Source organism: Festucalex cinctus, chromosome 17 (genome assembly GCF_051991245.1).
Source record: "Festucalex cinctus isolate MCC-2025b chromosome 17, RoL_Fcin_1.0, whole genome shotgun sequence".
NCBI lineage: Eukaryota > Metazoa > Chordata > Actinopteri > Syngnathiformes > Syngnathidae > Festucalex > Festucalex cinctus.
The window spans coordinates 19,241,927-19,264,123 of NC_135427.1; the positions used below are offsets into that span (position 1 = coordinate 19,241,927).

Sequence of the window (22,197 nt, forward strand, 5' to 3'; positions counted from 1 at the left end):
ATAATATCGTATCGTGATGTTTGGATATTGTTACATCCCTAGCCACCACCCGGGCCACCACATTACGGAGGACGATGTGGTAGATCTTGTGTCAGTCAATATTTGACATGCTCTTCTCATAATGCCTGAAGCATTAATCAAAACATGGAAGTGCTCAATTTCATGCATGACTGAAGTATCTGGTTAAGATGAAGGGTAATGACATTTTTATTAGGTTTTAGGTGAATTAATGGTTACAAATTTGCACAAATTCACACATACACACACAAATGCGCACATACGCAAACAAAAAAAAAAAAAAAAAAAATGAGAGAGAGCAATGATGATAAGTTGAATCGGTAAGACTGCCGAATGAACAATTCTGAGCTCTCTTAAAAAAAAAAAAAAAGAAAAAAAAGCGCTTTATAAATAAAGTTGAGTTGAGTCATGTGACCCCCGCCGTGTGACGGAGGAAAGGAAGTAGGAAATACGGGGCCATTTGCTTTTGTGTCGGAACTGCCTCCTGAAGGGATAACAAGTCTTTTTAAGCACAAAGCGATTTAGCAATCCAGCCAAGGCTGCCGTTCCATATTTTTGCATGAGAAATGGCTGTTGCAATGAGCAATTCAGCAACATTCGGCGCATGTCGTTGAAATCCGTTCTGTCCGCACCATAACACGTGTGATAAGCACGCACGCACACACACACACAACACTAAATGCCCGAACCTGCCCAATGAGGGCAGAGATGTTTTTAAAGTAATCTTTACTCCAGGCGTCTTCCGTAAACATGAGCACCTCTTACAGCGCTGCAAGATCTTGCGAGACAAGACATGAGAATTGCCCCTCAGAAGCGAAACACTCTTCAATGGAAACACCTACAAGTCGAAATTGTACTTTATCGAAATAGCACAATATCGCTTTTTTGTGAAAAACGAATCGAAACAGCTACTGTCTCTCCAGTGTGATGTGAGTTGTCCCCGGTGCCTCTTACCAACGGGACATGTCCGGAACCCCTCTCCAGGGAGGCATCTAGGAGACAACGACCAATCACAGCTCACCTGTTTTCTGAACCTAAGCTGTGATGTCATTTTCACTTGACAGCAAGAGGCAAAATGGCTGCCTTCTGATATTGATAACTTTAGGATTTTGCCTTTTAACCCATTAATTTCCACTAATGCAATATTAACCAGTATATTTACACTAGTTTGCCTGCAAAGAGCATATTGACTTCCCCTTTAATACATTCTGGTTTTGCCCCAGGGTACATTGGCACCATCTTTGGGATACGCTTTGTTATACGGGGTAAAAACACCCTTGAATCCCTTGTTTTTGGGCAGTTGGAGCTGAGGGTTTGGGACTACCTGCCAGGTTGTAAAAGAGTTACCTTTTCAACCTTGCTATTGATACATCTACAGTAGAACATAGGATGAGAAGTTTTCCCCCCATCTCATACCTGAGAAAATTTGTTGCATGGCAGTGGAATTTGAAGTTTTTACTTTAATCATCCCTCAGCAATGTAAGAATGACTAATTGACTTGAGAAATACCCTGGAAGAGTGAAACGAGAAACTAAATTTGGACTAAAATTCTTAGTTGGGGCGGGGTCAGAAGATAAACTGACTTGAGAATTTAGGCATTTGAAACTCAGCTTTTAGTTTGGCTGTCTTGGCAAGTCAATTTACTCAAGGTAGGATGCATGTTTTTAAATTTAATGGGACCATTTGCCCTCAAATCTGGAATAACCACTCCTCCCCACCACCCAATTACACATGGAGTAAACTCAGACCCGTCACCAGCGCCCAGGCTTAAGGGGGGCACATGAAATGCATGGGCGGGCCCAATTATTATGAATACCATACTGACAGCATTAACTTGCCCAATATATTTGGATAAATTTATGTAGCACTGTCGTACATCTATCCATTGACTGGCGCCCACTGACAATATTATCATAGACCGCATTTACAGTACACACACGTAAAGTAGACTGCGGTGGCGCCATGAGTACGTTGACGCCGCAGCCATATTGGATGAGGCAAAGTGAAGCTATTTGTAAAGATGCCTCCTTCTGTTTCTCCTTTGAGATGTATTATCAAGCCACAACTCATTGGATTATCCCATTCAAAGTGAATCTTACTATTTTTGCCGATGTAATGGCAAATACAATTGCCACATCCAATAGGGCGGATGTGCTGACATACTTCGAACGGGCCACCTGTTTGAACGGTGTCTGCAGTAGAATAAAAAAAAAAAAAAAAAAAAAAAAAGCAAAATCCTACCTCATATATATATAAAACATGTGGGTCCCGTAGTTTTTTTTTCCCAAGTGACTCTTTAGTTGCCGACACGAAAGAAGTTTGTATGTCCCTCCTCACTTGTGTTGTGCGCCAAGTTGCAGCTTCCCTTGTACAAAATGTACATGACTCTTGCATTGAACGCCCACATTGACATTTGTCGCATATGCGTATAAGTCAGCATAAGGCATACCTAGCATTATTTTCAGTAAGACTGTGATGGCTGTTGCAGATAAGACAAAATCTGCAAAAACCATACCACTTTTTCGTCATATTGTGACATCTTGCAAGAATGCCGCCAGAAAACGTTACTTGTACAAATGGCCACCGTTGGCCGTAGCCGAACCAAAAACAATTCGGAGAGTGGTGAGCATTAGAAGCAATGAACTGACTCCTCTTGTCACTTGAGATCTCAATTTATTGGAAGTTTGAGGTTTCTGGGGTTGGCATAAGACTCAGTTTTTGTAACCACGCAGGAGGGGTTTGGTTGGTGCTGGATTTCACTTTGATGGATTGGATGTACTGGTTTCTATGGATCTCACTCTGCCTCATTGATCCTTCCTCTCTTTAGTTTTTCCTCTAGTCTCTTGAGATCTCATTAACTTGTTGGAATTTAGAGGCTTCTGGGGTTGGCGTAAGACTTTGTAACCATGGTGAAGGCAGGAAGTGTTTGGTCGGTGCTGGGTTTCACTTTGCTTTATTTCTTTTCTGACCTTTTCTCTGGTCTCCTGACCATTTGAACCTCATGACTCTGGCAAGACTCTGAAGTACCTGGTTAAGGTGAAGGGTAAATCGGATTTTTATAAGGTTTTAGGTGAATTAATGAGTATAAACGTATACATATTTACACGCACACATACACAAAAAAAGCAATAAGTCGTTGAATCGGTACGACTACCGAAAGAACAATTCTGAGCTTCTTTTTAAAAAAAAAAAAAAAAGAAAAAAAAAAGCAATGAACTGAAGCAGCCAACACAAACGTAACATACCTCCGACACCTGTGTTGCGTTTATGACACTCGGATATAAGAGTGCTAAACCAAAAGACTGGAAAAATATAATAAACAAAAGAGAACCATTTTAGAGATCCATGCCCTCAACTGGGCGGGCACGGACCCCTATGGCCCGCCCATGGTGATGGGTGTGAGTAAACTACAACCCCCGAATTAAAACATGAAATAGAGTACCTCCATGCCTTTATTAATTGTGTAGCAATTATGACAAGCGCACAGGTCAAACAGTCACTGAAACATCTGCCACATCTTCCTCCATTGCATCATCCTGATAGTCAGAGACGTGGTGGCTCACGTTGTGGTGCGGCGCCTGGTCCTCGTGGTGGCTCACGTTGTGGTGCGGCGCCTGGTCCTCGTGGTGGCTCACGTTGTGGTGCGGCGCCTGGTCCTCGTGGTGGCTCACGTTGTGGTGCGGCGCCTGGTCCTCGTGGTGGCTCACATTGTGGTGCGGCGCCTGGTCCTCGTGGTGGCTCACGTTGTGGTGCGGCGCCTGGTCCTCGTGGTGGCTCACGTTGTGGTGCGGCGCCTGGTCCTCGTGCTGGCTCACGTTGTGGTGCGGCGCCTGGTCCTCGTGCTGGCTCACGTTGTGGTGCGGCGCCTGGTCCTCGTGCTGGCTCACGTTGTGGTGCGGCGCCTGGTCCTCGTGCTGGCTCACGTTGTGGTGCGGCGCCTGGTCCTCGTGCTGGCTCACGTTGTGGTGCGGCGCCTGGTCCTCGTGCTGGCTCACGTTGTGGTGCGGCGCCTGGTCCTCGTGCTGGCTCACGTTGTGGTGCGGCGCCTGGTCCTCGTGCTGGCTCACGTTGTGGTGCGGCGCCTGGTCCTCGTGCTGGCTCACGTTGTGGTGCGGCGCCTGGTCCTCGTGCTGGCTCACGTTGTGGTGCGGCGCCTGGTCCTCGTGCTGGCTCACGTTGTGGTGCGGCGCCTGGTCCTCGTGCTGGCTCACGTTGTGGTGCGGCGCCTGGTCCTCGTGCTGGCTCACGTTGTGGTGCGGCGCCTGGTCCTCGTGCTGGCTCACGTTGTGGTGCGGCGCCTGGTCCTCGTGCTGGCTCACGTTGTGGTGCGGCGCCTGGTCCTCGTGCTGGCTCACGTTGTGGTGCGGCGCCTGGTCCTCGTGCTGGCTCACGTTGTGGTGCGGCGCCTGGTCCTCGTGCTGGCTCACGTTGTGGTGCGCCGCCTGGTCCTCGTGCTGGCTCACGTTGTGGTGCGGCGCCTGGTCCTCCTGGCTCACTGCATCATCCTTGGCTGCCATTTAATTGATGGGGAAAGGGGGGGGGGGGGGGGGGGGGGAGTTGCAGTTCAGAGTACAAAGAAACAGGGCACTACAGTTGTGATTTCCAAGCACTGTGCCTTTAATGCCAACAACAGGTAGAACTATTAGAATGTGAATTTACTCAAGTTTCGGATAAATAGTCATTTTTGATGAAACACTTAACTTCAGTATCTTTGAGAAAATCTTGCACATGCTAGTTTTATGCATTAATGCTTGCACAAATATGTTTTAGTTTAGACTTGTCTGAGGCAGTCACATTTTAATTCAGCATGACTATTTCCAAATAAACGATCCCAGGCAGCCTGATGGCAAAACACCCATTTTTTTTCTCACCTTCATTTTGCAAGTTCAACACAGAACTCAAACGCTGCAGAAGTTTAAAAGCCTCCTCAAGTGAAACATCATTGGATTTCACATCTGTAGAAAAGACAAGTCTTAGGCATCACAAACAGAGATTTGATTAATCAAATCTTACCTAGCACAGCTCCTTTTTTCTGCCCAACATTGGATCCTTCTGATCTAGCATCAGTGCCCATCAAAAGTGCATACGCCAGCACGACCAAGAACCAAACAGCAGCCATCATTTCAGTGATAATGACAAAAAAGACGGACCACATGAGCTTTTATAGCAGGTGACGCTGGCACTCATTAGAGCCAATTAACAGCATCTGTGGCCACCTGTCACCTGCTATAAAAGCTCATGTGATCTGTTCTTTTCATAGCTGTTACTGAAATAATGGCTGCTGTTTGGCCCATGTGCTCTTGATGGACACAAGAGCACATGGGCTTATAAACTTCTGCAGGCTTTGAATTTGGCATGGAAGCGCCAAAATTATGGTGAGGAAAAATTGTGTGATTGGCCATCGGACTACCTGGGTTCACTGGGAATAGTCATGTTGGATTGAAATGTGATTGCCTGAGGCAAGTCTAAATCAAAACGCATTTATGCAAGCATTAATGCATTAAATTAGCACGTGCAAAGTTTTCGTAAAGATTCTGAAGTAGAATGTTGCACCAAAAATGACCATTTATCCCAAATTTCAGCAATTTAACATGAAGTATTATGCCAACAGCCGGATGGACACAGATTATTGTACGTTCTGCCATCAAGTATAAGCATATTTTCAATAGTTATGAATCACTGCCACAGAATAGATAGAACAGCAGTTGGAAATCATGACTGTTTGTTTTTTTAAATGATCTAAAATGCAACTTTAAAAAAAAAAAAAAAAAAAAAATGCTTTCAACTGGCAGCTCAGAATGCTTTGCGCCAGGACCACCACCACAGCAACATGAGTCAGGACCACCACTACAATGAAAATCTTGAGTGACAGAATGGAGGATAATGTGTCAGTGAATGTATAATTGTGTGCACTTGCCTTGCTTGCAACAGCTTTAATAAATGCATCAAGTTTTATACAACTGCCTCTATGACCTTTTTTTTTTTTTATTCCCTTCCCCCAACTTTTTTTTGAGTGGGAATCTTGTGTTGAGTCAAATGCTGTCACTCAGTTCAGTTTGGCTACTGTAGAAACTGAGTAGTTTGTACACTTGAAGTGACTAATTGGTAAAGTCTTACTTGACTTAGGCATCACAAATATGGCTTTTCTTTTATGGGGTAGTAGGGGCTCAACATTATTTGCTGCTGCACTCAAAACTTAATGATGGAAAAGACTGTCCTTGCAGGTCTCAATTTCTGGTTCAGTGGCTGGCCATGAAAGGTTAATGCTCATTAAAGCATTTTCTACTGCTTGTCTGGACTCTGTCATGGGGGCAGCAGCTCCAACAGGGAGGCCTTGACTTCCCTCTCCCTGGCTGTACAATCCAAACCCTCTGCCAGGATCCCAAGATGTTCCCAGGCCAGCTGAGACAGTCTAGCGTGTTCTGGGGCTCCCAACTACTCAGTCGCAACTCGTGTCCAGGAGGCATCCAAATCAGATGCTTGAGCCACCTCAGTTGGCTCATCACTGTAGAGCAGCGGCTCTACTGTGTCCCTCCCAAATGAGTGTGCTTCTCCCACCTATCTCTAAGGAAAAATCTGGACACCCAGCGGTGGAAACTCAGTTCCTCCGCTTGTATCTGAGAGCTTGTTCTTTCCCTCACGACCCACAGCTCATGACCATAAGTGAGGGTAGGAAAGTAGCTCGACTGGTAAATCGAGAGCTTCGCCTTTCGACTCAACTCCTTCACAAATCAAATCACAGCAGGACTGTTCCATTCAGGGCCGGCCCTACATGATTTGGTACCCTAGGCGAAAATGTACATGGTAGCCCCCCCCCAATCCCATAAAAAAAAAAAAACACACACACACACAAAAATTATAGATATATTATATTCAATAGCACACCACACAATAAATACCAAATTCCACAAACAAATAAAAATAAGAAAAATAACAGAAGTACAATGCAATGCAACTTTTTATTGCAATTTTTGCAAAATAACAGTATTTAAAACCTCAAAATGTTTTCACTATGTACATTAATAATTGTGTAAGATACAAAAAACAGTAAATGTATCAATATACAAACTTTGATATATCGTAAAACTTTGGCAATAAGGTGATTCACAGATAATGTGAATAGTGTGCAAAAAAACTTCACTAAATAACTTAGGAACATAACGGCAAATACTTAAAATAGTGCACGCCGGGACCTCCTTGCAGCAAAGGCATCAATTGGTGCGTCAAAGGATAGCTGCCTGGATACTTCTTGATTGATGCTGATAAGTGCCACTCTAGTTAGCCGTTCTTGTGACATGGTAGACCTTAAATAGTTTTTTATTAGTTTAAGCTTGGAAAAGCATCTCTCAGCTGATGCTACAGTCACTGGTATGGTAGCGGCCACTCTGAGTGCTACCCACATGTTGGGATAGATTTCTCTAAGTTTTTTCTCCTCTAGAAAAACTAAAAGTTCCATGCTTGACATATTGGATTTTGGCCAGGAAGGAAATGACTGCATCTCTGCTAAGAGTTTTTTTTATTTTTTTATTTATTAGAGTACATATTGCACAAATAAGTAGACCCCGAGAAAAAGGCTTGTTAATTCCAGGCCTAGCAGACATGTTGCTACCCATAACAGTCATGGAGCTCATAGAAAATACTAGATGTAGTCGTTTTTGTTGTGGGTTGCTTTTTTTTTTGTTTTGTTTTTTTGCATTAGTTAATTTGATTAAATTGAAGATTTTGTAATCTATGCATCCTATTACAACCTTACTTTCATGTTGTGAGTCAAGTGCGTATTCTACAGAAAACATTTTGTCAATATTTTGGAAATTGTTCTTATGTTTATTGAGATATTGAACATCCATCCATCCATCCATTTTCTTGACCGCTTATTCCTCACAAGGGTCGCGGGGAGATATTGAACAAAATCTTTAAATTTTTCAAAGGTGGTATACTCATATATGCTGAGCACTGTACATGATGCAGCAATAGCTGATATAACTGAAATAGTCACCTGGATCTAGAAGATCGAGCTTTGTGTCACTCAAAGTACTGCTGATTGGTGCTTGACTGGCTGTTGCTTCAGCTGTACATTAAACAAAATACATCACTTCAAATTATTTTGGTGTTAAAGCAGGGAAAACAAATCCATTTGCATTATGATAGAATACAATGTCAGAAATTATGGCTTTTTGTATTAAATGCACCATCCATGCACTTACATTCAGTAGCCTTTGGTGAAGATGACACTGAAGGATTGTTTACCACAGCTTCTGCAGGTGCTTGTTGTGGCTGCAAATATTTTCTCAGCGCATCTAGTTAAAAAAAAAATGCATTTACTATATCGATGTTTACATTAAACCAGCACATAATTCTTATTTTCAATAAATTAATAAATTAATGTGGTTATGTGAAACAATGACTTGTGCAAATCCATTTGCAGGGATCTGGACTTACTGGCTGTTTTAGTTTAAACTCAGCAAGCGTTGCCCCACTCTTGTGTGCAAAGTAGCTACTAGCATGGATGTAATGGTGCAGTAAACAAGTTACAAGCAAGCTAAGAAGCGAACACTATTTTCGTGTTTATTTTATAAACAATGATGATTGACTGACATACATACCTCTACCCTGGGCCCGTTTTTCCTCCTCCTCCTTTCGCCGCTTTCTTAATGCAGCACCTGAAGGCTTGGACCTTTTCATTGTTGTCGATGTCAATGTATAAACAACACAAGTGTGCCAACCATCTATCTATCTTTCTAAAGTGCTGACACTACACTCTGAGATGATATACGACCCCTCCCCCTACCTTTCATTCATTGTAAGCGGCAGCAGCGGGTCAGGTTCAGGGCGCCAGGTAGTGATGTGCTTCTCGGGTCGAATCCCTGAAGCGTGTGCCGAGTAATGTAGATGAGTGGTTCATGAACGGCGATTCAATGCGTGTGTCGATGACGTACGTGATGACGTTTGAAGCCCCGCGAAGCGGGTGTACCACGTGACTGATTCAGGAAATGATTCGCTAGGTTTGAGTGTAGTTCGAAATAAAAGCGGCAAAGAAACGCTATGGATTCCCCTTCACTTTTTGTGTTTTCGGGTCCCTTACTGCGGTACTTCTTTGCATTTTGCATTCGATTTGACCGACGACGACGAGCTTCTTTTTTTGCGATGGAGTTCAAGGAACCAGCAAGAAAGAGAAGAAAATATCCCCAGAGTTGAAAATCCCCTTCAGTACTGGGAATCACAGAAATATGCGCTTCCAAGTTTATACAAACTTGCTGTCTCATATCTATGCACCCCTGCTTCATCAGTACCATGTGAAAGAGTTTTTTCAAAAGCAGGTGAAATTCTATGCACAAAAAGAAACCGCCTGAGTCCAAAAACTTTGGAAAAAATATTGTTTTTAAATAAAAATGAATAAGCACTTTATTTTACCTCATTTTTTCACATTTTCACTTGTTGCATAAGCACAAACATAGACAAAGTAACACAGAACAATTCATGTTAAAACACTCTTCAAATATATATTCTTTTGTATTTAGAGCATGATTTACACCCCACCATTTTATTGCATGCACCAAGCATGTTATACATTTTCTGTCCACATGATGGCGTAGTCGAGGAAATGAATCATCTTGAAGCCCCTACGTGTGTGTGAAGCATTTCACTGCAGGGCTTTACTGCTTTACGGGGCTTCATTTTGCCATCACTAGCGCCAGGACAGCAGGTCGTGAACTCACATTTATTTGAAATAGAAGTAATTAAAAAAAAAAAGGAACTCAATAAAATATATTTGCTATATAAAATTTTATGCTAGAAAACACGAGAGGGGGGGAGGGCTTTTTGTGTTTGTGTTTTTTAAATTTTATTTTTTTTCCTTTCTGCAATTTGGCGCCCCCTCCACAAGATGGCGCCCTAGGCGACCGCCTAGCTCGCCTGTAGCCTGGGCCGGCCCTGGTTCCATTTAACCCCACCCAAGTTTCCAGCCTGTCCAAAAGAATATGACCAATCGTGTCAAATGCTGCACTGAGGTCCAACAAGACAAACGATATCATTCCCTGCATCAGTGATCAATCTTACATCATTCAGTGCTTTAAACAGAGCTGTTTCTGTACTGTGATAAAGTCAGAAACCTGACTGGAATGTATAAAAAAAAATAAAAAAATTTAACCAAGAAATTTTTATTAAAAACCACATTTCCAACATTTTTGGTTAAGGTTTGCAATTTGTCTAATTTGCTAGCAGGGAGACATCCAGCACTCTTTTAGGATAGTCTTGACAGTAGCTACTTTCAGAGATTTAGGAAGTCACCTGATTTAAGTGATTGGGCCATTTATGCTCCTACAGATGACAATGAGCATTTGCCAGCCAACATTTGCCTAAAGAGGTAAGACACCATATTTTGTTGGGCCCTACCCCAACAAGGACAAAAATGCATAAATGGCTTTGCCACCGTCTTGCTTACCAACTGATTTTATTTTATTTTATTTTTTTTGCCTTTAATATAAATCATAACATGCTGACATGTATGAAAATGTATCTTAGGGCCTTTTCTGAATTAAGGCAACAGCCTTATAAGTGGGACGGATAAAATAGTTCAAAGAATTGAGGTATAGCAAGTGTTGGTTGTGCCCAACAATTTGAGTAGAAATGTGAATCCTACATATACCCCCCACAACAACTGTCAATGACAAAACAGATATGACAAGACATGTTAAAGTAGAGCTTGATAAATGGGAGAGTGTTTGCAGAGGATGGCATTTTGAGTGGAGGAAAAATAAAATTATAGTACTTCCATGCTTTTATTAATGGTGCAGCCATGAAGAAAAGAGCACAGGTCAAACATTCACTGAAACTTCTGCCACATCGTCCTCCATTGTGTCATCCTGATAGTCTGAGACGTGGTGGCTCACATTGTGGTGCGGCGCCTGGTCCTCGTGCTGGCTCACGTTGTGGTGCGGCGCCTGGTCCTCGTGCTGGCTCACGTTGTGGTGCGGCGCCTGGTCCTCGTGCTGGCTCACGTTGTGGTGCGGCGCCTGGTCCTCGTGCTGGCTCACGTTGTGGTGCGGCGCCTGGTCCTCGTACTGGCTCACGTTGTGGTGCGGCGCCTGGTCCTCGTGCTGGCTCACGTTGTGGTGCGGCGCCTGGTCCTCGTGCTGGCTCACGTTGTGGTGCGGCGCCTGGTCCTCGTGCTGGCTCACGTTGTGGTGCGGCGCCTGGTCCTCGTGCTGGCTCACGTTGTGGTGCGGCGCCTGGTCCTCGTGCTGGCTCACGTTGTGGTGCGGCGCCTGGTCCTCGTGCTGGCTCACGTTGTGGTGCGGCGCCTGGTCCTCGTGCTGGCTCACGTTGTGGTGCGGCGCCTGGTCCTCGTGCTGGCTCACGTTGTGGTGCGGCGCCTGGTCCTCGTGCTGGCTCACGTTGTGGTGCGGCGCCTGGTCCTCGTGGCTCACTGCATCATCCTTGGCTGCCATTTAATTGATGGGGAAGGGGGGAGTTGCAGTTCAGAGTACAAAAAAAAACCAGGCACTACGGTTGTGATTTCCAAGCACTGTGCCTTTAATGCCAACAGGTAGAACTATTAGAATGTGAATTTAATCAAGTTTTGGATAAATAGTCATTTTTGATGCAACACTTAGTTTCAGTACCTTTGAGAAAATCTCGCACATGCTAGTTTTATGTATTAATGCTTATACAAATTTGTTTTAGTTTTGACTTGTCTGAGGCCGTCACATTTCAATCCAGCCTAACATTTTGATATCAAACAGTCTCAGGCAGCCTGATGGCAAAACACCCATTTTTTTTTCTCACCTTCATTTTGCAAGTTCAACGCAGAACTCAAACGCTGCAGAAGTTTAAAAGCCTCCTCAAGTGAAACATCATTGGATTTCACATCTGTAGGAAAGACAAGTCTAAGGCATCACAAACAGAGATTTGATTAATCAAACCTTACCTAGCACAGCTCCTTCTTTCTGCCCAACATTGGATCCTTCTGATCTAGCATCAGTGCCCATCAAAAGTGCATACGCCAGCACGACCAAGAACCAAACAGCAGCCATCATTTCAGTGATAATGACAAAAAAGACGGACCACATGAGCTTTTATAGCAGGTGACGCTGGCACTCATTAGAGCCAAATTAACAGCATCTGTGGCCACCTGTCACCTGCTATAAAAGCTCATGTGATCTGTTCTTTTCATAGCTGTTACTGAAATAATGGCTGCTGTTTGGCCCATGTGCTCTTGATGGACACAAGAGCACATGGGCTTATAAACTTCTGCAGGCTTTGAATTTGGCATGGAAGCGCCAAAATAATGGTGAGGAAAAATTGTGTGATTGACCATCGGACTACCTGGGTTCACTGGGAATAGTCATGTTGGATTGAAATGTGATTGCCTGAGGCAAGTCTAAATCAAAACGCATTTATGCAAGCATTAATGCATTAAATTAGCACGTGCAAAGTTTTCTTAACGATACTGAAGTAGAATGTTGCACCAAAAATGACAATTTATCCCAAATTTCAGCAATTTAACATGAAGTATTATGCCAACAGCCGGATGGACACAGATTATTGTACGTTCTGCCATCAAGTATAAGCATATTTTCAATAGTTCTGAATCACTGCCACAGAATAGATAGCATAGTAGTTGGAAATCATGAGTTGTTTTTTTTTAAATGATCTAAAATGCAACTTTAAAAAAAAAAATTGCTTTCAACTGGCAGCTCAGAATGCTTTGCGCCAGGACCACCACCACAGCAACATGAGTCAGGACCACCACTACAATGAAAATCTTGAGTGACAGAATGGAGGATAATGTGTCAGTGAATGTATAATTGTGTGCACTTGCCTTGCTTGCAACAGCTTTAATAAATGCATCAAGTTTTATACAACTGCCTCTATGACCTTTTTTTTTTTTTTATTCCCTTCCCCCAACTTTTTTTTTGAGTGGGAATCTTGTGTTGAGTCAAATGCTGTCACTCAGTTCAGTTTGGCTACTGTAGAAACTGAGTAGTTTGTACACTTGAAGTGACTAATTGGTAAAGTCTTACTTGACTTAGGCATCACAAATATGGCTTTTCTTTTTTGGGGTAGTAGGGGCTCAACATTATTTGCTGCTGCACTCAAAACTTAATGATGGAAAAGACTGTCCTTGCAGGTCTCAATTTCTGGTTCAGTGGCTGGCCATGAAAGGTTAATGCTCATTAAAGCATTTTCTACTGCTTGTCTGGACTCTGTCAAGGGGGCAGCAGCTCCAACAGGGAGGCCTTGACTTCCCTCTCCCTGGCCGTACTATCCAACCCCTCTGCCAGGATCCCAAGATGTCCCCAAGGCATCTGAGATGTTCTGGGTAATCCCCGGGGCGCCCTACTAGTAAACTGGAACAGCTGTCCAGGGGTGTATTTCACAAAGCAGGTTCAACAAACTGAGATTGACCCTGAATGTGTTCACATACCCTCAGATAGGAAACTGTTTTCGGTTCCAGCACAGTTGATTCCGATCAGTTGTATCAACAGAGCCCTGATTTGTCAAGTCACCATGGCAACAGGCGTGGTGCCGCCCTCCGCTTCTATACTTTTTGTTTGCCCATCAACAGAAAATCTTAATGCGATCATATGTCAAATTTGAACATGTCATTATAAAAAAAAAAAAAAAAAGGCAAAGAACATTGCAGCAACTCACACAAGGCGGCAGCATGGGAGAAGATTGCTGCTCGAGTCAATGCGTAAATTTAAATGTCCTTTGCAATCACATTACAGGGGATTGCCTTGACAAGTTTGTGTACAATTTATGCAATATTGTCTTATTATATATAAAATTGTAAAACATTTATTCAACTTCTCACTATTTGTTTGGAGCTGGTGCAAGTGTATTCAACATCAGGACATTTGTTCAGAGTAGATTGCAGGAAAGAGGAACTTAACTCCAAGGCAATAAAGCACCTTCAAAGACTAGTGAATGTAAACTTTCTATGGTTAAAAGATATCTGATGTATTTGCTTGATAAATGGGTGAATGTCAGTTAAGTAGGACAGTGTCTTGAGTGACAGGAAAAAAGAAAAGAAAAAAAAACTTATAGTAATTCCATGCTTTTATTAATGGTCAGCCATGAAAAAGAGCACAGGTCAAACATTCACTGAAACATCTGCCACAGCGTCCTCCATTGCATCATCCTGATAGTCAGAGACGTCGTGCTGGCTCACGTTGTGGTGCGGCGCCTGGTCCTCGTGCTGGCTCACGTTGTGGTGCGGCGCCTGGTCCTCGTGCTGGCTCACGTTGTGGTGCGGCGCCTGGTCCTCGTGCTGGCTCACGTTGTGGTGCGGCGCCTGGTCCTCGTGCTGGCTCACGTTGTGGTGCGGCGCCTGGTCCTCGTGCTGGCTCACGTTGTGGTGCGGCGCCTGGTCCTCGTGCTGGCTCACGTTGTGGTGCGGCGCCTGGTCCTCGTGCTGGCTCACGTTGTGGTGCGGCGCCTGGTCCTCGTGCTGGCTCACGTTGTGGTGCGGCGCCTGGTCCTCGTGCTGGCTCACGTTGTGGTGCGGCGCCTGGTCCTCGTGCTGGCTCACGTTGTGGTGCGGCGCCTGGTCCTCGTGCTGGCTCACGTTGTGGTGCGGCGCCTGGTCCTCGTGCTGGCTCACGTTGTGGTGCGGCGCCTGGTCCTCGTGCTGGCTCACGTTGTGGTGCGGCGCCTGGTCCTCGTGCTGGCTCACGTTGTGGTGCGGCGCCTGGTCCTCGTGCTGGCTCACGTTGTGGTGCGGCGCCTGGTCCTCGTGCTGGCTCACGTTGTGGTGCGGCGCCTGGTCCTCGTGCTGGCTCACGTTGTGGTGCGGCGCCTGGTCCTCGTGCTGGCTCACGTTGTGGTGCGGCGCCTGGTCCTCGTGCTGGCTCACGTTGTGGTGCGGCGCCTGGTCCTCGTGCTGGCTCACGTTGTGGTGAGGCGCCTGGTCCTCGTGCTGGCTCACGTTGTGGTGAGGCGCCTGGTCCTCGTGCTGGCTCACGTTGTGGTGCGGCGCATGGTCCTCGTGCTGGCTCACGTTGTGGTGCGGCGCATGGTCCTCGTGGCTCACTGCATCATCCTTGGCTGCCATTTAATTGATGGGGAAAGGGGGGGAGAGTTGCAATTCAGATTAGAAAAAACTGGCCACTACAGTTGTGATTTCCAAGCACTGTGCCATTAATGCCAGCAACAAGTAGAACTATTAAAATGTGAATTTACTCGAGTTTTGAATAGTCTTTTTTTGATGCAACACTTAGCTTCAGTATCTTTTCAGAAAACCTTGCACATGTTAGTTTTATGTATTAATGCTTACACAAATTTGTTTTAGTTTTGACTTGTCTGAGGCCGTCACATTTCAATCCAGCCTAACATTTTGATATCAAACAGTCTCAGGCTGCCTGATGGCAAAACACCCCAATTTTTCCTCACCTTCATTTTGCAAGTTCAACGCAGAACTCAAACGCTGCAGAAGTTTAAAAGCCTCCTCAAGTGAAACATCATTGGATTTCACATCTGTAGAAAAGACAAGTCTTAGGCATCACAAACAGACATTTGATTAATCAAACCTTACCTAGCACAGCTCCCTTTTTAAGCCCAACATTGGATCCTTCTGATCTAGCATCAGCGCCCATCAAAAGCACATATGCCAGCACAACCAAGAACCAAACAGCAGCCATCATTTCTGTGATAAATCTGAAAAAGTAGGACCACATGAGCTTTTATAGCAGGTGACGCTGGTGCTAATTAGAGCCAATTAGCAGCATCTGTGGCAACCTGTCACCTGCTGTAAAAGCTCATGTGATCTGTCCTTTTCATAGCTGTCACTGAAATAATGGCTCCGTCTTGGCTCTTGGCTGTGTTGGGGCATGCGTTGTTAATGGACACAGGTAGTTGGTAACAATTTGTTTGTTTGGTGTAGTGATGGCAAAATGAAGCCCCGTAAAGCAGTAAAGCCCTGCAGTGAAATGCTTCACACACACGTAGGGGCTTCAAGATGATTCATTTCCTCGACTACGCCATCATGTGGACAGAAAATGTATAACATGCTTGGTGCATGCAATAAAATGGTGGGGTGTAAATCATGCTCTAAATACAAAAGAATATATATTTGAAGAGTGTTTTAACATGAATTGTTCTGTGTTACTTTGTCTATGTTTGTGCTTATGCAACAAGTGAAAATGTGAAAAAATGAGGTAAAATAAAGTGCTTATTCATTTTTATTTAAAAACAATATTTTTTCCAAAGTTTTTGGACTCAGGCGGTTTCTTTTTGTGCATAGAATTTCACCTGCTTTTGAAAAAACTCTTTCACATGGTACTGATGAAGCAGGGGTGCATAGATATGAGACAGCAAGTTTGTATAAACTTGGAAGCGCATATTTCTGTGATTCCCAGTACTGAAGGGGATTTTCAACTCTGGGGATATTTTCTTCTCTTTCTTGCTGGTTCCTTGAACTCCATCGCAAAAAAAGAAGCTCGTCGTCGTCGGTCAAATCGAATGCAAAATGCAAAGAAGTACCGCAGTAAGGGACCCGAAAACACAAAAAGTGAAGGGGAATCCATAGCGTTTCTTTGCCGCTTTTATTTCGAACTACACTCAAACCTAGCGAATCATTTCCTGAATCAGTCACGTGGTACACCCGCTTCGCGGGGCTTCAAACGTCATCACGTACGTCATCGACACACGCATTGAATCGCCGTTCATGAACCACTCATCTACATTACTCGGCACACGCTTCAGGGATTCGACCCGAGAAGCACATCACTAGTTTGGTGTTTAAAATTATAAAGAGTGATTACCTGAAGCAAGTTGAAACAAAAACAAATTTGTGCAAGCATTAATGCATAAAAATTGCAGGATCGTTTTCTTAAAGACACTCGAGTTGTGTGTTTCACCAAAAATTTATCCCAAACTTAGCAAACTAACTGAAAGTAGTATTATGCCAAAATGCGGATAGACAAATTGTTGTACCTTCTGCCATCGAGTGGAAGCACATTTTATAGTTCTGAATCGCTGGCACAGAATAGATGGCACAGTGGTTGGAAATCATGATCGTAGTGTCCTGTTTGTAAATTATAGGACTTTTTTTTTTTATATATATAATCTTTCAGCGGGCAGCCAAGGATGATGCTCTGAGCCAGGCCCACCCCAACGGCAACATGAGCCAGGACCACCACTACAATGAAAATGTTGAGAGTGACAGACTGGAGCAGGATGTGTCAGTGAATGTATAATTGTGTGCACTTGTCTCAGTTGTTGCAGCTTTAATAAATGCATCAAGTTTTATGCAACTGCCTCTCTGATCCTCCCCCAACGTTTGAGTGTGAACCTCGTTTTGAGTCAAACACTTTCAGTTCAGGTGCCTACAAAGTTTGGCTACTGTATAAACTTCTGAGTTGTTGGAACACTTGAAGTGACGAATTTGTAAAGTCTTACTTGGCTTAGGTATCTTTTTTTTTTTTCCTCAACATTGCATGCTGCTACACAAAACTTAATGGGGGGAAAAATAAAAAATGTGTCCTTCAAGGTCTTAATTTCTGGCTCAGTGGCTGGCCATGAAAGGTTAATGCTCATAAAAGCATTTTCTACTGCTTGCCTACCCCAACTGCCAGACAATCGATGACAAAAATGCTGAAAAGGCTTTGCCACTTCTTTGCCTTCAATATAAATCGTGGCATGTATGAAAAAATATCTGAGGGCCTTAACTGTATTACAGAAACAGCCTTATAAGCGGGGCAGATAAAATTGAGGGAAAGCAAGTGTTGCTTGTGCCTAAGATTTTCCAAGTAGAATTGTGAATGCTACAAAAAAAAAAAAAAAAAAAAAGCAATAAAAATATACCCCCCACAATTGGCATGTACGACAAGACATGGTGGTAAAGGAGAGCTTTGTTAAATGGGGCATGTCAGTTGTAGGACGGTGTTTTGAGTGGAACAAAAAAAATAAATACATAAAATTATAGTATTTCCATGCTTTTATTAATGGTGCAGCCATGAAGAAAAGAGAACAGGTCAAACATTCACTGAAACATCTGCCACATCATCCTCCATTGTGTCATCCTGATAGTCTGAGACATCATGGCTCACATTGTGGTGCGGCGCCTGGTCGTGGTGGCTCACATTGTGGTGCGGCGCCTGGTCGTGGTGGCTCACGTTGTGGTGCGGCGCCTGGTCCTCGTGGCTCACGTTGTGGTGCGGCGCATGGTCCTCGTGGCTCACGTTGTGGTGCGGCGCATGGTCCTCGTGGTGGCTCACGTTGTGGTGCGGCGCATGGTCCTCGTGGTGGCTCACGTTGTGGTGCGGCGCATGGTCCTCGTGCTGGCTCACGTTGTGGTGCGGCGCATGGTCCTCGTGCTGGCTCACGTTGTGGTGCGGCGCATGGTCCTCGTGCTGGCTCACGTTGTGGTGCGGCGCATGGTCCTCGTGCTGGCTCACGTTGTGGTGCGGCGCATGGTCCTCGTGCTGGCTCACGTTGTGGTGCGGCGCATGGTCCTCGTGCTGGCTCACGTTGTGGTGCGGCGCATGGTCCTCGTGCTGGCTCACGTTGTGGTGCGGCGCATGGTCCTCGTGCTGGCTCACGTTGTGGTGCGGCGCATGGTCCTCGTGCTGGCTCACGTTGTGGTGCGGCGCATGGTCCTCGTGCTGGCTCACGTTGTGGTGCGGCGCATGGTCCTCGTGCTGGCTCACGTTGTGGTGCGGCGCATGGTCCTCGTGCTGGCTCACGTTGTGGTGCGGCGCATGGTCCTCGTGCTGGCTCACGTTGTGGTGCGGCGCATGGTCCTCGTGCTGGCTCACGTTGTGGTGCGGCGCATGGTCCTCGTGCTGGCTCACGTTGTGGTGCGGCGCATGGTCCTCGTGCTGGCTCACGTTGTGGTGCGGCGCATGGTCCTCGTGCTGGCTCACGTTGTGGTGCGGCGCATGGTCCTCGTGCTGGCTCACGTTGTGGTGCGGCGCATGGTCCTCGTGCTGGCTCACGTTGTGGTGCGGCGCATGGTCCTCGTGCTGGCTCACGTTGTGGTGCGGCGCATGGTCCTCGTGCTGGCTCACGTTGTGGTGCGGCGCATGGTCCTCGTGCTGGCTCACGTTGTGGTGCGGCGCATGGTCCTCGTGGCGGCTCACGTTGTGGTGCGGCGCATGGTCCTCGTGGCGGCTCACGTTGTGGTGCGGCGCATGGTCCTCGTGGCGGCTCACGTTGTGGTGCGGCGCATGGTCCTCGTGGCGGCTCACGTTGTGGTGCGGCGCATGGTCCTCGTGGCGGCTCACGTTGTGGTGCGGCGCATGGTCCTCGTGCTGGCTCACGTTGTGGTGCGGCGCATGGTCCTCGTGCTGGCTCACGTTGTGGTGCGGCGCATGGTCCTCGTGCTGGCTCACGTTGTGGTGCGGCGCATGGTCCTCGTGCTGGCTCACGTTGTGGTGCGGCGCATGGTCCTCGTGCTGGCTCACGTTGTGGTGCGGCGCATGGTCCTCGTGCTGGCTCACGTTGTGGTGCGGCGCATGGTCCTCGTGCTGGCTCACGTTGTGGTGCGGCGCATGGTCCTCGTGCTGGCTCACGTTGTGGTGCGGCGCATGGTCCTCGTGCTGGCTCACGCTGTGGTGCGGCGCATGGTCCTCGTGCTGGCTCACGTTGTGGTGCGGCGCATGGTCCTCGTGCTGGCTCACGTTGTGGTGCGGCGCATGGTCCTCGTGCTGGCTCACGTTGTGGTGCGGCGCATGGTCCTCGTGCTGGCTCACGTTGTGGTGCGGCGCATGGTCCTCGTGCTGGCTCACGTTGTGGTGCGGCGCATGGTCCTCGTGCTGGCTCACGTTGTGGTGCGGCGCATGGTCCTCGTGCTGGCTCACGTTGTGGTGCGGCGCATGGTCCTCGTGCTGGCTCACGTTGTGGTGCGGCGCATGGTCCTCGTGCTGGCTCACGTTGTGGTGCGGCGCATGGTCCTCGTGCTGGCTCACGTTGTGGTGCGGCGCATGGTCCTCGTGCTGGCTCACGTTGTGGTGCGGCGCATGGTCCTCGTGCTGGCTCACGTTGTGGTGCGGCGCATGGTCCTCGTGCTGGCTCACGTTGTGGTGCGGCGCATGGTCCTCGTGCTGGCTCACGTTGTGGTGCGGCGCATGGTCCTCGTGCTGGCTCACGTTGTGGTGCGGCGCATGGTCCTCGTGCTGGCTCACGTTGTGGTGCGGCGCATGGTCCTCGTGCTGGCTCACGTTGTGGTGCGGCGCATGGTCCTCGTGCTGGCTCACGTTGTGGTGCGGCGCATGGTCCTCGTGCTGGCTCACGTTGTGGTGCGGCGCATGGTCCTCGTGCTGGCTCACGTTGTGGTGCGGCGCATGGTCCTCGTGCTGGCTCACGTTGTGGTGCGGCGCATGGTCCTCGTGCTGGCTCACGTTGTGGTGCGGCGCATGGTCCTCGTGCTGGCTCACGTTGTGGTGCGGCGCATGGTCCTCGTGCTGGCTCACGTTGTGGTGCGGCGCATGGTCCTCGTGCTGGCTCACGTTGTGGTGCGGCGCATGGTCCTCGTGCTGGCTCACGTTGTGGTGCGGCGCATGGTCCTCGTGCTGGCTCACGTTGTGGTGCGGCGCATGGTCCTCGTGCTGGCTCACGTTGTGGTGCGGCGCATGGTCCTCGTGCTGGCTCACGTTGTGGTGCGGCGCATGGTCCTCGTGCTGGCTCACGTTGTGGTGCGGCGCATGGTCCTCGTGCTGGCTCACGTTGTGGTGCGGCGCATGGTCCTCGTGCTGGCTCACGTTGTGGTGCGGCGCATGGTCCTCGTGGCTCACGTTGTGGTGCGGCGCATGGTCCTCGTGGCTCACGTTGTGGTGCGGCGCATGGTCCTCGTGGCTCACGTTGTGGTGCGGCGCATGGTCCTCGTGGCTCACGTTGTGGTGCGGCGCATGGTCCTCGTGGCTCACGTTGTGGTGCGGCGCATGGTCCTCGTGGCTCACGTTGTGGTGCGGCGCATGGTCCTCGTGGCTCACGTTGTGGTGCGGCGCATGGTCCTCGTGGCTCACGTTGTGGTGCGGCGCATGGTCCTCGTGGCTCACGTTGTGGTGCGGCGCATGGTCCTCGTGGCTCACGTTGTGGTGCGGCGCATGGTCCTCGTGGCTCACGTTGTGGTGCGGCGCATGGTCCTCGTGGCTCACGTTGTGGTGCGGCGCATGGTCCTCGTGGCTCACGTTGTGGTGCGGCGCATGGTCCTCGTGGCTCACGTTGTGGTGCGGCGCATGGTCCTCGTGGCTCACGTTGTGGTGCGGCGCATGGTCCTCGTGGCTCACGTTGTGGTGCGGCGCATGGTCCTCGTGGCTCACGTTGTGGTGCGGCGCATGGTCCTCGTGGCTCACGTTGTGGTGCGGCGCATGGTCCTCGTGGCTCACGTTGTGGTGCGGCGCATGGTCCACGTGGCTCACGTTGTGGTGCGGCGCATGGTCCTCGTGGCTCACGTTGTGGTGCGGCGCATGGTCCTCGTGGCTCACTACATCATCCTTGGCTGCCACTTAATTGATGGGGGAGGAAAAAAAAAAAAAAAAAGTTGCAGTTCAGATTACAAAAAAAACTGGGTACTACAAAAGTTATCCAACCACTGCCATTAATGCCAGCAACAGGTAGAACTATTAAAATGTGAATTCATTTAAATTTTGGATAAATAGTAATTTTTGATGCAACACTTAAATTCAGTACCTTTGAGAAAATCTTGCACATGCTAGTTTTATGCATTAATACTTGCACAAATATGTTTTAGTTCAGACTTGTCTGAGAGAGTCACATTTTAATTCAGCATGACTATTTCCAAATAAACGATCCCAGGCAGCCTGATGGCAAAACACCCAATTTTTCCTCACCTTCATTTTGCAAGTTCAACGCAGAACTCAAACGCTGCAGAAGTTTAAAAGCCTCCTCAAGTGAAACATCATTGGATTTCACATCTGTAGAAAAGACAAGTCTTAGGCATCACAAACAGAAATGTAATTAATCAAACCTTACCTAGCACAGCTCCTTCTTTCTGCCCAACATTGGATCCTTCTGATCTAGCATCAGCGCCCATCAAAAGTGCATACGCCAGCACAACCAAAAACCAAACAGCAGCCATCATTCAGTGATACTTCTGAAGACGGACCACATGAGCTTTTATAGCAGGTGACGCTGGTGCTAATTATAGCCAATTAGCAGCATCTGTGGCCACCTGTCACCTGATATAAAAGCTCATGTGGTCTGTCTTTTTCATAA

General features: G+C 47.2%; 3 protein-coding genes across 3 annotated transcripts; all 3 read right to left on the reverse strand.

Moving 5' to 3' along the window:
- Positions 1-3,452: 3,452 nt before the first annotated feature.
- On the reverse strand, positions 3,453-22,119 carry LOC144005369 (uncharacterized). Its single transcript, XM_077503494.1, has 5 exons — positions 21,955-22,119; positions 21,813-21,896; positions 21,150-21,466; positions 18,150-18,479; positions 3,453-3,812 (listed from the first exon to the last, which is right to left on the reverse strand). The coding sequence occupies exons 1-5, from the start codon at positions 22,061-22,063 to the stop codon at positions 3,507-3,509; spliced, it is 1,146 nt and encodes a 381-aa protein (XP_077359620.1). The 5' UTR covers positions 22,064-22,119; the 3' UTR covers positions 3,453-3,506.
- Positions 10,536-12,083, reverse strand: LOC144005299 (uncharacterized). The gene is made up of 4 exons (XM_077503399.1): positions 11,945-12,083; positions 11,803-11,886; positions 11,232-11,458; positions 10,536-10,547 (listed from the first exon to the last, which is right to left on the reverse strand). The coding sequence occupies exons 1-4, from the start codon at positions 12,051-12,053 to the stop codon at positions 10,536-10,538; spliced, it is 432 nt and encodes a 143-aa protein (XP_077359525.1). The 5' UTR covers positions 12,054-12,083.
- LOC144005300 (uncharacterized) lies at positions 13,227-15,677 on the reverse strand. Its single transcript, XM_077503400.1, has 4 exons — positions 15,554-15,677; positions 15,412-15,495; positions 14,696-15,066; positions 13,227-13,376 (listed from the first exon to the last, which is right to left on the reverse strand). Exons 1-4 carry the CDS (start codon positions 15,660-15,662, stop codon positions 13,227-13,229), a joined length of 714 nt encoding a protein of 237 aa, XP_077359526.1. The 5' UTR covers positions 15,663-15,677.
- Positions 22,120-22,197: the final 78 nt, after the last annotated feature.

Excerpts from the sequence above, each read along its gene's own strand:
- LOC144005300 (XM_077503400.1), bottom strand. The coding sequence starts at position 15,662 with ATGATGGCTGCTGTTTGGTTCTTGGTTGTGCTGGCATATGTGCTTTTG. Across the intron at positions 15,496-15,553 it reads TAAAAAGGGAGCTGTGCTAG|ATGTGAAATCCAATGATGTT; the intron begins GTAAGGTTTGAT and ends TCTTTTCTACAG. Across the intron at positions 15,067-15,411 it reads GTTGAACTTGCAAAATGAAG|CCAAGGATGATGCAGTGAGC; the intron begins GTGAGGAAAAAT and ends ATTAAATGGCAG.
- LOC144005299 (XM_077503399.1), bottom strand. The coding sequence starts at position 12,053 with ATGATGGCTGCTGTTTGGTTCTTGGTCGTGCTGGCGTATGCACTTTTG. Across the intron at positions 11,887-11,944 it reads GAAAGAAGGAGCTGTGCTAG|ATGTGAAATCCAATGATGTT; the intron begins GTAAGGTTTGAT and ends TCTTTCCTACAG. Across the intron at positions 11,459-11,802 it reads GTTGAACTTGCAAAATGAAG|CCAAGGATGATGCAGTGAGC; the intron begins GTGAGAAAAAAA and ends ATTAAATGGCAG.
- LOC144005369 (XM_077503494.1), bottom strand. The coding sequence starts at position 22,063 with ATGATGGCTGCTGTTTGGTTTTTGGTTGTGCTGGCGTATGCACTTTTG. Across the intron at positions 21,897-21,954 it reads GAAAGAAGGAGCTGTGCTAG|ATGTGAAATCCAATGATGTT; the intron begins GTAAGGTTTGAT and ends TCTTTTCTACAG. Across the intron at positions 21,467-21,812 it reads GTTGAACTTGCAAAATGAAG|TGGCAGCCAAGGATGATGTA; the intron begins GTGAGGAAAAAT and ends CCATCAATTAAG.